The sequence below is a fragment of the Nomia melanderi genome, chromosome 1 (assembly GCF_051020985.1).
Source record: "Nomia melanderi isolate GNS246 chromosome 1, iyNomMela1, whole genome shotgun sequence".
In the NCBI taxonomy this organism is placed as follows: domain Eukaryota; kingdom Metazoa; phylum Arthropoda; class Insecta; order Hymenoptera; family Halictidae; genus Nomia; species Nomia melanderi.
Window position 1 is genome coordinate 37,661,312 of NC_134999.1, and position 13,460 is coordinate 37,674,771.

Below are 13,460 nucleotides of genomic sequence, written 5' to 3' on the forward strand. Positions count from 1 at the left end.
CAATTTCTGCATTGTCTCATATAACGTCGCTTCGGATGAGTCTTCGGGTTTAACCCTTTGAACTCTGTAGGCTCCAATATTGCGGGAATAATATTAGATATTTCAATGAATCCTAAAGAAACTACCCCACAATTATTATTTCACGCATCCAAATTTTCCACTAAGAAAGAAAGTAAAAGATCGAAGAATACTATAAAAATTAGTTGCAGTTGCTGATAAATTACAAAATCTTCTGGAGTGCTAAGGGTTAATGAGAGTATTCGAGTTCATCGAAGATTAATACAGGAAGTTCTGAAATTTTCATTCGACATTGAAAGTGCTTTATACTACGAACGAATGTTTGGATATTTCAATGATTCTATTAATTCTAATGATTATAAGAGTATCGTTTAGAATGAAAACGGTAGATTAATATTGAATCTCGAAGTATACGCCGGAAGCAATAAAGGATAAAGAATCTCTGCTCCGCTGGGGTAGTTCGATGGTACAGGTTCGGAGGTTAAAAGTTCCCTTGAACTCCAGTTACCGAAAACTACGCTCGTCGTCCGTGTGCTCGAGAAATCAGAGTTCGATAGAGGACGGATCACCGGTTCGACGAGCGATCGCGAGCCGCGGTTGCAACAATCTTACGCTAATCGAGTTAAATAAAGGTTACCTCGCGCCGATTACCTCAGCGTCGTTCAATTTAACGCCGATCGTTCGCCGAGAAAAAGCCGCGCGCGGTTAAGCGGCTATTAATTTACCCGGCATCGGCTGCTCACCATATAATTATCAGCGTGTTTCCCTCGCAGCAGCGTGGTGGCGTGCTCGAGCACTCCCTGGACGTCCTCCCTGTACCAGAGAGCGATGATCCTCTCCGTGACGTAACGGAGCTCCATCATCTCCGCCACGCGACCCCCGACCTTTCCGGATCCAGCCGTCGTCGCGTCCGCACCGACGCCCGGCGTCCTCGCGGGTGCCGTCGCCGACGAGGACGTCTGTATCTGCGAAATCAAATTAGCGGTGCAATTAGACCGCGATGCCACGGTTTGATTGACGCTCAGCCATCTTTGCGCAACGCTTGAATATTCAATTTCAATCGCTCCGACCTGGGATGAAACGCGGAAAGGTCACGCGCGATGCAATCGTATTTTTTCGAAACTGGTTCAACAATCTCTCAATTTCAATATTATTACAGTGATCTCACGACGGATATATACAACTTCCAAATGATCAACACCGAAGACTTATTATTATACTCCACTGTAAACTCCGCAAATGCTACCCTTCGACATTCAATCTACAAGATTCTTTCACAATCACGTCTCTTCGATCCGTTTCTCCCGAAACCTTCACTATTTACGAACCAATCCTGAATCTCCCCGGCGGTTCAACCCTCACTTTCACCGGGCCGAGACGAAAGGAACAATAAATTATTCATCGATACACCTATAGCGTTGCCAGAGCCACGAAGTAGGAAAGAACAAACGGAACGTCTCGCGGACGAGTGAACCTTGGAGTACTTCGGCGCGTAGAGGATCCTGACGACGATCTTCTCCGGCATGCCGGCGCGCGCTGGGTAGGGTCCTTATCAAAGCGAATCGACATGAAATCCTGGCGGTCGGACGAGGACCGCCGCGTTTATCCTGCGGTCGGCGAGGAGAGACGCGGCCACGACGGGATAACAGACTGCCGGGTATTGTGTTTCGCTCGGCGGTAACGTTGCCGCGGGTTTCGAGGATATATCCGGTGGCCGCCGGTCTTGTCCCGACGCTTGTACTGCGCTTCTTCTTCGTCCACCTGACAAGTGCAGCCAGGATTCCCCTACTCCGCCGGCCTCCGGCCGATTTCTGCGTGCGCGATGCAACGAATTCGTGCACGCGGCGTGACTCTCGGACCGCGAGTCACGCTCCGCCGTTAGACGCGAGCCGCATTACGGCGCGAGCGGATCGGTTCGCTATGGAGAACGCGATAACGCCGGTGCGTGAGCCGCTCGGCTTCAAGGGCGACGGAGGAATCTGAATAAGAAGCTTGTCGGCGAACTGCGTCGCTTCTTCCGCGAGACGTCGGCTACCGTGCGACGCTATTTGCGTTGGATGATGCGTATTATCTCCGGGAAGTGGGGGACGACGCATGTATACATGACAACCGATGCTTTTAGTTATGAGCAACGAGACAGAGGAACTGCTCCGGTATTAGTTCGGAGTTCGAGGTTTACGATACGAGGTAAGCTAGGTTTTAGTGCTTCCTATTTGGAAATTGGAAGTGTGCGTCAGTCCGATGGAATTGTGGGAGTTATGTCTCGCGTCTAGGAATGACTGGAAACGGAATCACGCGTCGCTTCGAGGTCCTGCGTTAACCCTTTGCTTTTAACAATAAGTCTTCGGTAATCTGTCGATACGTGAAATGGGGAAATGAAATACCATTGTTCCCCTTACTTTTTGAATAGATTCCTCGTTAAGTTAGTTGGAAAAAATGTCATCTGTATCTCATAAAAATAAATTGAATATTTCTAGTGACAGATGTTTAGAGTGCAAAGGGTTAATATGACGCTCTATTTATTTATTCAAGAATATTTTAGTCATTGAAATGTTACCTTTAAATGGTACAATCGTGATACTACAAATACGGAAAAAATTGTTAAAACGAGTAGAGGTTGCAATAAAACGTCGAGTCTGACTCGACACAGGACTGCTAAGGGTTAACAACTCCAACCGTTCCTCGCAACGAACAATTCCGGTATCCCATTAATCACGACGCACGGATAAACCTACATTCGAAATCTGTTCGATCCCCAGCTAAACCTCCCACGATCCTAACCTCGCAGACCCTCGGACAGAAATCCCCGACGCGAGGTATTGGTCCGTAGTCCAATAAAGAATCAACCGTTCGTCCATCGACATTCCCATTTCCACGTCGATTTCCTTCGTAATAATTTAACTGTACCCTCCCGGCGCGGAGCCGGCGCGAAAGTAGGCAGAGAGGATATCGGCGATCGCGCGGAGGTCCCGTAACGCCATCGGACGGATCCAGCTGCACACCGCGGGTGATGCCGATCCTCCGTGGAAAAATGCGCCTCGTCAGACGATATTACGACTTATTCGCGCGTGACGTCTTGACAAATGCCGCTCGGCGAGCACCACCGCTTCCCTCCGCCCTCCACCCCCGAGAGCGACGGAGGAAGTCGGACGACGGGGGCTAGGAGCCGGACCCCCTCCGGATTCTAAGCAACCGTGAGAAATGCGAAGGACAACGGGGGCCGGTGGCGGGCAGCCCGGGCTTCCAAGGAACGACAGCTGCGGTAGGACCGTGGGCCAGCGTAATAGCAATTTCACACGTGAGCCCGACGCCGGGAGGGATTTACGGCCGTAGCAGACCGCGACGTACGAGCGGAGCACGGCTGCACCCGCCGGAGAGAGAGAGAGGACCAGCCCGCGCCGCGTTACGATCCTATAAACGTATTTTTAGAGGCGTCCAGCTCTCGCCCCGGCCACGTTCGGAACGCTCGCCGACGTGCCCTGCCCGCTCGGGCCCCCCTTTTTTATACCCGGCCACCGCGGAATCGTTAAATTTTCAATTTGCACCGGCGACACGCGTGGGCGGCCGCACTTTCGCGATTTATCTGGAGTGCGCGGGAACCGGGCTGGGGGTGCCGGATTTGAACCGAAATTGAATTTTTGAGCGACTTCTGGGCTGCTGGTTTTTTAAGGAAAGCGTAGAATTAGGGTGGACTGAGAAACGTTGGAAGTGTGGTTGATTTTTATTGAATTGTAATGGATAGCTTGATTGTGGTTTAAGGGCGTGAGAATTTCTGAGCATTGAGATGCGTACTGGAATGCGCGTTTTTCTGGGCGATAGGCCTTGGAAAGTGAATTGTTTTACTGTAGAGTGTGAAAGGCATTTGGGAATGCGTTTGAAAAAGCCGATTCTGTGAGATTAATTGAGATTGTGGGTAATATGTAATTTTCCGGAGGCGCGGCTTTACAGTCGTGAAATGCTTGAGTACACTTAGTAAATGAAATACGTCGTGGTTTCTTATTACATTTGGTTTACGTAAGAACGTAATGTAAAGACGATAATTATTGGCCACGCCATTAACAAGGCGCGCAGAACGTGGGGCAGCAATGTCAATTATCGTTAATACGCGTAATTGCCGGCAGCTAATTTCTAATTGGAAGTATAGTGCCGGGCGAGAGTGGACTTTATCGTTATCGACTTTTTCAGCCGACGTGCGATCCGATTGATAGTTGAGCGTTGCTATTCCTGAAAGTCCTTAATAGAGGGACTCAATAAATGATAATATTCAATCTGGCGGACTTCTGGACTCATTTTATCGAATGACACCATTATCAATCAGCTAACTGTATAATTTCTACTAAAACACCTAAAAAGCTCCTCTCCATATCCTAAAATATCCCATTACCATTAAAATCATTAACATCTCATTACCCTTTAATTATATTTTATTACTCTTTCTACCTGAAAATATAAAATGGTAACTTTCGGGTTCTCCGAAATATTACCAACACCAGATCTTCAATAATTTCCTTCAGCATAATCGAGAAAATGATTCAAGATCTAACACTGGCGATATTTCTAGTTACCATTTTATATTTCCAACCGATAAATTCGAAAATAATAAAGCATAAATTCCTGCAAGACGCAAAAATGTTCTTAACGCAGTTGAACAAATTTTTCGAGCCGTTCCTCAAATGACTCTCGATCCTCGTCGAACAAAGATTCCTTTCGACGGCCTCGCGGCAACAATTGACGGTATTTTCTCGCATGACAAGTTCCGCAGTCGAGGTTCATTCCCGCACACACGTTCCCGCTGGAACGGCCGCGGACTAAACACGGATAAGGGTTTCGTGAATACATTACACGGTCAGCGTCAATATATTTGGATTATCTCCGGTGAGCATCAGTCGATGCTAGCGCCGCTCATACGATGCGCCAGCTTACTGCCATTTTAGCGAATAATTCTCACCGTTCCGTGGCGTTAATGCGCGGGGTAGAACGCCCGGCCGGCGTTGCCTGCACCACACCGGGTTGCAGTTTGAAAAAGGACCGCCGGTAATAAAGCACGTACCGCTCCCTTGAAAGCTATCCAACGTCCGCTTTAATTCTCCGGCAGTGTTAGTCTTAATCCTCCCACGTGTTGCGTCTTCGGATCGTTATCTCGAATAATAGTACTTAATAATAGTAACAGTAATGGCTATTTATTATCTGGGGCAGAAGTATAGCTGCACGCGGCGCAGGACCAGCGAGTACATGCTAATTAATGGGATTCCACTGGATTGGGGTCATTTTCCGCTAACCGGTGCACTTAATTATCGTAATCAGATCATCGTTCCCCTTAGCAAAACTCGAACGCCTTACCTCTACGATCTTAAAACATTCGAAAATCGCTAACGATCATACTGAACTCAATATGAAAATCTCAATCAATTGACCGGAAACTTTCGATACCGATCTATTTATCGGATTTCCACATCCCGAACCGATTTCGCGTCCATTTTAATGCACTGGCACACGAATCGAACATTAAGAGTCCAGTTCCACGAGTTCCCGCATTTGATTAGATAGCGAACGACGCTTCGATCGCTTTATCTGCTAAACATATGTACCATTCACCGTCGAGATCTCCGGAATCCCCTATTTCTCTCAAGCCTCGTTCCGACGTCGTGTAAGCTAAAAGTGGCGGAAACCGATCCGCGGGGACGCGTACGAAAGCGGAATCGGCCCGGTAAGCATTGTAAACTGCAAAATTATTCGTCGTGACCGCAGGTAGTAGCGTTGCGCGAGGTGAACATCGGAAATACGCGGACGACGATCGTTATGCAAAAGCCAGCCCAGCACGGCTCGAAGGTTTATCGTAACCGATAAGGAGTCGCGATTTGTACCATTTACGAGCCAGCTCCCTCTAAATATTTAATATTAAAACAACCGGCGCGCCGGAGAGCAAGTGCGAGGACGGCTGGCATTGGCCGGCTCGGCTCCGGCCGCGATTGCATCAGGCGTGTCTTCATTTATTCCGCGGGAAAACACGGCCGAGTCCTATTTACATTCGAAACGGGCGTCGTTGCCGGGGAACGAACGGCCTCAAACGCGCGCGCGCGCGCGCGCGAGCGATCCGGCGTTTTGCAAAAGCGGTCCCGTATGCAAAATCGCTTCGTCCCCGGTTCGAAATTGCCATCCGCGGCCGACATTTGCATCCCGCCACGTGCGTAACCTCTCCCAGCGAGATTTTTGGAACGAGAAACACGCTCGGCCCGCTTCCACGGCGCTCCTGACCTCGATTCCTTTCTTCCCGCTCGCCTCTTTTTTTCTGGCCTTTTCCCGAAAACGCTTCTGCGCGTTACGCGTCGTAAAGAACGGAGACAGCACGTTCCGTAATTGAATGGTTTTTACGAGAACTGAATACGGCTGAATATTCAGCGGGGATCGGCGAATTATTTTAACCCTTTGCACTCGAGAGGCGCAAAGCCGTCGCCGCCTGATTCGACGCAGCGAACTTTCAAATTTTCAATTCAATATTACCTTGTGTAATTTGTCAACACATAGAACATCGAAGTAAAATAGTTCTCTTAACACTAGGTTTACGGAACGCGACAATATGACGCAGATTGAATTTTATAAACATTTGGTAAATGTTTCAATTGGTTTTCGTTGATCCAATTACACGAATATGAATCCTGATTGTCTATTTCTACAATTTCCAAAATCTAAATGAACGAATATCCACTTCCCCAGGAACAATAGAATAAACTACAATAAATGCCCGTAAACCTAGTGTTAATCTATATCAGATAATCAATCGTGTTAGTCGCGAGAAATATCGTTAATATTCAGTCGGAAAGCAATGGATATTTTTCATGAAGAATATTGTCGAGTGCGAAGGGTTAAGGGCGGTGCTCATTACGTCGTCGCTGGGATCGACGAGGAACAGGCAAGAATCTGTACCTGCTGTTGTTGCTTGTTCCTGGAGATGGTGTTGACGCTCTTGGGCTGCGCCTCGTAGCCTCCATTGTGCTGCAACAAGAAAGGGATACACGAAATTATATTCCGCGTTCTGAAAAATACGAGTTATATGTTGCTGAATATGTATGAGCTGCTCGTAAACAGGTTGCTCGTGGAAAAGGAGCAGCACGCGAATCGCGTGTTGCTCTCATTATTCCCCGAGGAACTGCCGCGAGAAACGCGAAGCCTCGATTATCGCTGTTAACAATTTATTCGGATGAATATGTATCGCTCGCGAGTGAATTTGCAAGCTAATCCGCCCGCCGCCTTCCGACGAGCGACAAGAAATTTCTGTCCCGGTGGCGCGATCGATCACGCTTGATCGACGGCGCGACTTCGGAGCGCGGCCCGTTTAATGGCGGCCGACGATCGATCAATGTTGTTTAAATCTCGGCAGGAACGGAACGCCGCGAGTCCGCCGGGGAGGAAGGGGACGCGACGCGGCGCGATCTGTCGTGTTCCGGGGGCCGGCCGGGAACGATCGCGCGAACAACACCCACGCGACGGGGGCGAACGCACCTCGCTCTCGATACGGAGGGCAGTGTGCCAAACCGTGAACGCGATGCGGTGCAGAAGCGTCTCCGTCTCCTCCCGCAGCGGCGTCTCCTCTTTCATGTTGTTGTTCACGTTGTCCTGGCGGGGATCGCCGCAGCGGCAGCAATTAGCGCGCAGCCAGGCTCGCGACAGCGAGCTGCTGTTCGAGTTTGTCATCTTTCGAAGGAATCGTCGATGATTTTAAACTCGATCCTCAAGAGATTCTTGGGGAACTTTTCATCGTGGGAATTGATGGCAGAGAATATTCCTTGATTTTAATGTGTAATTATTCATGGCTTTTCGGAGGACGTCTGTCTTTTCTTGTGATTTTTAATTACAGCCTCGAGGGTGGTTCAATCGTTTCAAGTGTCGGGTGTTTGCTCGCGCGGATTGATGGTTTCTGAAGTGTCTTCGCTGATTGTGTGAGTCAATTAAGTTCTCTTCAATAACAGCGTCGTTATCAAAGCCTTGGAATGATTTCGATGTTTGCGTTCGACTCTGTTTATCGGGGTTTGAGCACGCATTCGGTATTTAACTTGGAAATTATCGACTCGCTCGATGTTACGTGAACACCGGTCTTCGGAGACAGGTTGAATAAATTGAACCCTTCGATGGCAGGCTTGTTGGCAGACTTTGAGCACACGTTCAGTACTTAACCCAGTTAATGTTTCAACGATCTCGTTAAGTTTATCGGCGAAGCTAAGCTCCGATCGACTTCTACGTAAATAAATACTCTGATCGACACCTTCGGCGCAGGCTTGGCTGTCGAATAATTTCCTGTTCGTCGTTCCGGGTAACTTTAAGTCGACTCCTATACTAAATAGCACCATTCGATCGTGGACTCTCTTACGTTAATATTGAGCATTCGTAGCGGTAATTATATTCCGGGATAAAATAGGCTCCTTTAATGGGACTCTCGCGATCAGAAATTCAATTTCGTTCCGTATACTTTACACTCCGCGGAAGTGTCCAGGGGTCGGACCGTGTTCCAAAATTTGAAGTTCACAGCCCGAGACAGCACGTGTTCGTTCCACGTCGGCGCCGTGGGCCCCGAGCTCATTACGAATTGTTCCGCAACATCGGGCACCGCCTTCTCTTCCTCTTCTTCTATCTTCCCCGCCGAAGAAACAGCCAGCGACGTTTGCCAACTGCAGTCGGGATGATTCAGCGACGAAAATCCCTCTCCGATGCTAATCCCCTGGCGCCTGTCGAATGTCTTTGCCCCCGTGGTGCCATCGCGACTCGCCTTAATATCCGCTGGACAGATTATTTCTTCAACTTGTACTCTCTTAGGAACTTCTTCGTGCTAATTAAACGATCCTCAACGAACTACTCCTCTCTCTCCATCGAAAAAGAAGCTTCTCTTCAAACTACCATTAAACAGCCTCTTCGTTAACCATCAGGACCAGATAAACCTCTCAACTCCGGTATCATCGTAATCTAACAAATCAAGATCACAGTGGCAACCCGCTCTCAAATTCAACTAAATCCTCGCTCCCCAATAGCCTGTCAACCCTGTCAACCCTGTCAACGCTCACGGAGACACATCCCTCGCCGTGGTTCCAAAAGAATCCCCGAGAACCTCTCGAACCAGTGAACTTCGAACAAGGCTTTCTTCGCTCGAACCGTCACAAAATTCTCCAGCTCCATTCCAGAAGCCTTCCACGGTCCATCGTGCTACCACGAATCCCCACAGAACCTCTCCGAACTCCACCTGTCTGGTTCAGCAGCTCAAGGTCACAGTGGGTATCCACCCTCAGGTGGACACGTTCCTCGTTTCACTGGTAGGCGTTGGAGGTTCGGCCAGGAATCGGTCGCAGGCGGTTCCCTGGGTAGTTCCGAGTCCTCTGAGGTTTGCGGGAAGACGCGACAGCCCCGTGGCCAGTGAGAAAAGTGCGAAACGATCGAGACGAGGCGAGGATCACGCGACCTGGGTCAACCGGCACGAACGTCTGCGCCGCACGGGAGCCGCCCCGGCGCTGCGGCCGGATAGAGGGATGAAACCCTGCATCTCGACGCGTCCGGGGCTGCGGGGGTGAGTCGGGGGAGGTGCACGCCGCCGACACGTAGCCATGGCGACGCCGCGAGCAGCGTTCTCCGAGCGTTGCACGTAGGTTCGCTGCTCCTGCGCCGCGTACTCGGCAGGACCGCCGCGGCGGAGTCTGCCGTGCGCGCCGGCACACGCGGCGCTGCCTGAAAGGGACAAGTCCTTTCCCTCGAGTAGGTCGAGAGTGCCACTCCCTGTAAATATAATTACCACGCGAAATTGCCGGACCCACCGGATACGACGATGCTCCCCTATCCCCTCCGTCGACGGTTTGCGCTTTTATCGCCGCGTCGGGGCGAGATGCGTCTTTTTCCGAGACTGATCTTCGGGTTTCCGTTTCAACGATGTATCGGAGTCTTCTGGGGATCTTTGATCGAGTGAGTTTTGGGGAATATTAACCCTTGCACTCCGAAGTTTTACTAGAAATATTTCAACATTTTCTGATGAGATGGAGTATTTTGTGAAACCTACTCGACGAGCAATTCACGTGAATTGATGGACAAAGATATTATACGTCAATATTTCTCAGATTGATGCGTTATATGAAGTACAATATTAAATATCAAACTTTATAGCTTCACTGTAGGAAATCAAGTGGTGACTGAGAGTCACCAAAGCAAAGGGTTAATCCAGGTAATGGAAGTTGATAGATTATTGGGAAGAATGATGCATGTGTATCGAAGGTAATGATTTTGAAGTAGCGTATGCATTGTGTTTCTGTTTGTGAAAAGGAGAACGTTGGTGGATATTTGATTCTACGTGAAATTTTCGCGATGTTCTATCGATCGCACGAGTATCCGGAAGATGAAAATGACAATAAATCGCTGGACATCGGAACGCGACGGGGGCCGCCGCCGTCACGACGATTCGTCCTTTTCCCGTTCCGCCGGGACAGATGGAAGGACGTTCTTTTTTCGGTAGATTGATCCACGCGGTCTAATTTTAACGTTCGATCGGCGGAATTCTGCAGCCGGATGCCTTTACGACTAGACTGCGGATTTTATGCTCCCGCGGGGTTTACGACGCCGTAAGACACGATGAAATAGAGACTTTTAGTCTGGTACACCGTTCAGGTAGCCGTTACACGATGTGAATTAAATTCGAACGGCGGCCACGACAAATTCGAACAGGAAATTGATCTGTAACCCGATTATAATAACCAGAACTATCGATCTTTATGTAAATGCAGATCCTCGTGGATTAACTCGCGGAAACCGTAATGAAACAGAACGCGGTCTACCCTATTAAAAGTTCTACGACGTTCCAAATAAAAAGAGAGAGAGAGAGGCATCCTTAAACTTTATTAAAGCCTCTAATATACTGAATTTAAACAAGCGTCCCAGCCATAACCGCATAAATATCCGCAATCTAATTATATCGTATATAAAATCTTAGCGTCGCTATAGAGGCCTAATTAAATTAATCCGAATAGCGTACGGGAGGCTAAGAATGTGTAACAGTATTCCACATATTATCCCTAACAAGATCAATTTCTAATATTACAAATTTAATCCCTCGATAAATAACGAACAAATTATATTCCCTGATCACCTCGGCCGGTTCAGATGACTCGAGGAAATCGCGTGTGTAAAAACGAAACTTCTTCCTAATAAACGATCCTCGCGAACCGACCGTTGTAAAACCGTCGTTCTTCCGTCATGCTGATGCACGTTTATTACACGACTAGTTACAAGTCCGTTCGAACAACGGGGGCAGCAAACAATTCCAGGAAAATACAGTCGCCAACGTGGCACAGTACGAATTGACGGGTTAACTTGCTTTCTCTAGTGGCCGTGTCAAACAAGATCCAGTTCTCGAACTTCCTCGCTACGCTACAACCTAATCCGAACTTGTAACAACAATGGTAATAACTGCGACTCGTAATTAACTAGCCGGATAGCTCGGGAATCGAGTGAATCGATTCCGATCAGCGGAGCGACCGGACTCGCAAAAATCATTCCACGGAATCCGACGATAGGGACACGTCGAATTGAATCGAAATTGGCCGCTGCCTGTCTCGGCTCGCGCGCCGCGGACACGAAGAATATTTTACGACCACGATAAATCACTTTAACCAGCCCATAGGCCTTCGCGGCTGGAACACGTTTTGCCAGGACTAGATGGCTGGATAAATAGACGGGTGTCCTTGTCGAGAAAGTGCCGCGAATAAAGATGCGGAACATAGTAATTCAGATTCGCCGCGGTCGAGGAAGGGGGACAGGCGAATGGGATTTTTATCCGAGACCCGGGACTCTATGATTTTGCCGGGATCTTGGTTATGTTTCAATTCCACGGGACTTGATATATGCGCTGCGTGTAAATTTCACTTAACCAGTTTACTGTGGAAGTTAGTTTGAAAAATCTCATTGTGCGCGCGATAAAATCGAATAATGAAGTGTATACTCGTTAAATGCAGGCCAAATGCGCTTGAAATATATCCTAACGAGAAACTGAAGCGAAACGGAGAACTACATGTTTGTCTCAAAAAATGAATAATCCATCGTTGACAAAGTTAGCACCATTAAGAGGTTAACTGGTTAATACCATACCACGTACAACATTTTTATAGTAACCTATAAGGTATCATCAGTTCGAATATCTGCTTCATTTTGTAATGTTAAGTTGAATTACATGTGAATTCGATAAGAGTAAAGTTATAAATTCGAATACGTCCGTCGACGATGCCACGAATTTCTATTTCACTTTCCCTGGGGGAGTTCGCTGGAAAAAAGCCTGTTCCGAAATATTAAGAACAATCGGGACACCATTTCCACTTGAAAATAGATGGAAAATTGATCGAAGGGGCTCTGACGTGAAAGCGGGGCCGGAGGAAATTTGATTACACGCCATAAGACGCGATTCAATTCGGATGTAATAAAATAAGGGGGTAGTATTCATTCGCTTCGCGCTGAAAGTCGACGATAAAACAGAAATTGAGTTTCGCGTTAAAAGAACGGAGAGAGAGACCGTCCCGTATTTTTGTTCGCAGGAGCCCACGGTTTAACGCGGGGAATGGGTAATCGAGCGAACGTTCGCCGTCTTGTTGGGCGAATCGCTTAGCTGGCGGCTCGGGTTTCGTATATTCGGTGGAAACGTTCCGCTCGAAAACAGCCGGATCTATTAAAAATGCCAATCGCGCGCCGGACTTCGCATATTAAATTGCGAGAACCGTCTTCGGCGACGTTTAACCTTTCGCCGATGTTAATTAGCAAGCGCCGACGGGCGGAATTATAATTCCGTTTTCGTAGGAAACCGACGCGATCAACGGGCAGACACTCCTGTACAGAAATAATCGTGAGCTATCACCTCGACTGGCGGATCGGGGCCTATAAAAGTTTCGCAGCCTCGGCAGCGTCTTGGAATTCTGTTTAGGTTCGGTAATCGCGTCCTTTCTAATTGCTAAACCCTTGCGCGCCGCATGAATCCCCTTTCATTTTATCCATTCGTCGCATGTCTGCGCAGTTCGTTCGATCGCTCGATCCTCGTTCAGCCCGTTTACCGTATCCAATTAAATTTTTACATTAGCTTCCCTTTTATTTTATGATCCTCGCTTTATACTTCGCTTCCTTCTTTCTTTCCGCCTTCCGTAATTATTTCCCTATTCTACTCTACATTCTAGAGGCAATATCCCGATCGCCTTAGCTTCACTTTCGAACCTGGCGAGCTTCGAAATGTAACACGGGAAACTCATGGGGAACGTTAATTAGTCTCAAGTGTTTACAGAAATATGAACTTCCACGCGCGCGGAGGAGGTTAACGGCCGGAAACCACGATCGAGCGGAAAATCATCGAGCCCGTTAAGGAATCGGTAACGATCGAGGCGAGAGAGCTTTCTAAGAAGCTTGTTAAACTTTTTAACGCGCGGCTAATCCGCGTATTA

At 48.2% G+C, this 13,460-nt stretch overlaps 1 protein-coding gene across 23 annotated transcripts in view; it reads right to left on the reverse strand.

Moving 5' to 3' along the window:
• by (focal adhesion protein tensin) overlaps positions 1 to 13,460 on the reverse strand; it is a 194,647-nt gene that overhangs the window by 53,410 nt on the left and 127,777 nt on the right. For 22 of the 23 annotated variants that reach the window (XR_013000064.1, XM_031971929.2, XM_031971926.2 and 19 more), the window contains 2 exons: positions 6,943 to 7,011; positions 762 to 983 (listed from right to left, as the gene is read on the reverse strand). Coding sequence is in view for 22 of the 23 variants with exons in the window: in XM_031971929.2 (XP_031827789.2) it covers positions 762 to 983; positions 6,943 to 7,011 (291 nt within the window). In the remaining variant the exon portion in view is untranslated. Of the gene's footprint in view, positions 1 to 761; positions 984 to 1,492; positions 1,995 to 6,942; positions 7,012 to 13,460 lie in introns of those variants that run through there. The other variant, XM_031971951.2, reaches the window with a different exon arrangement.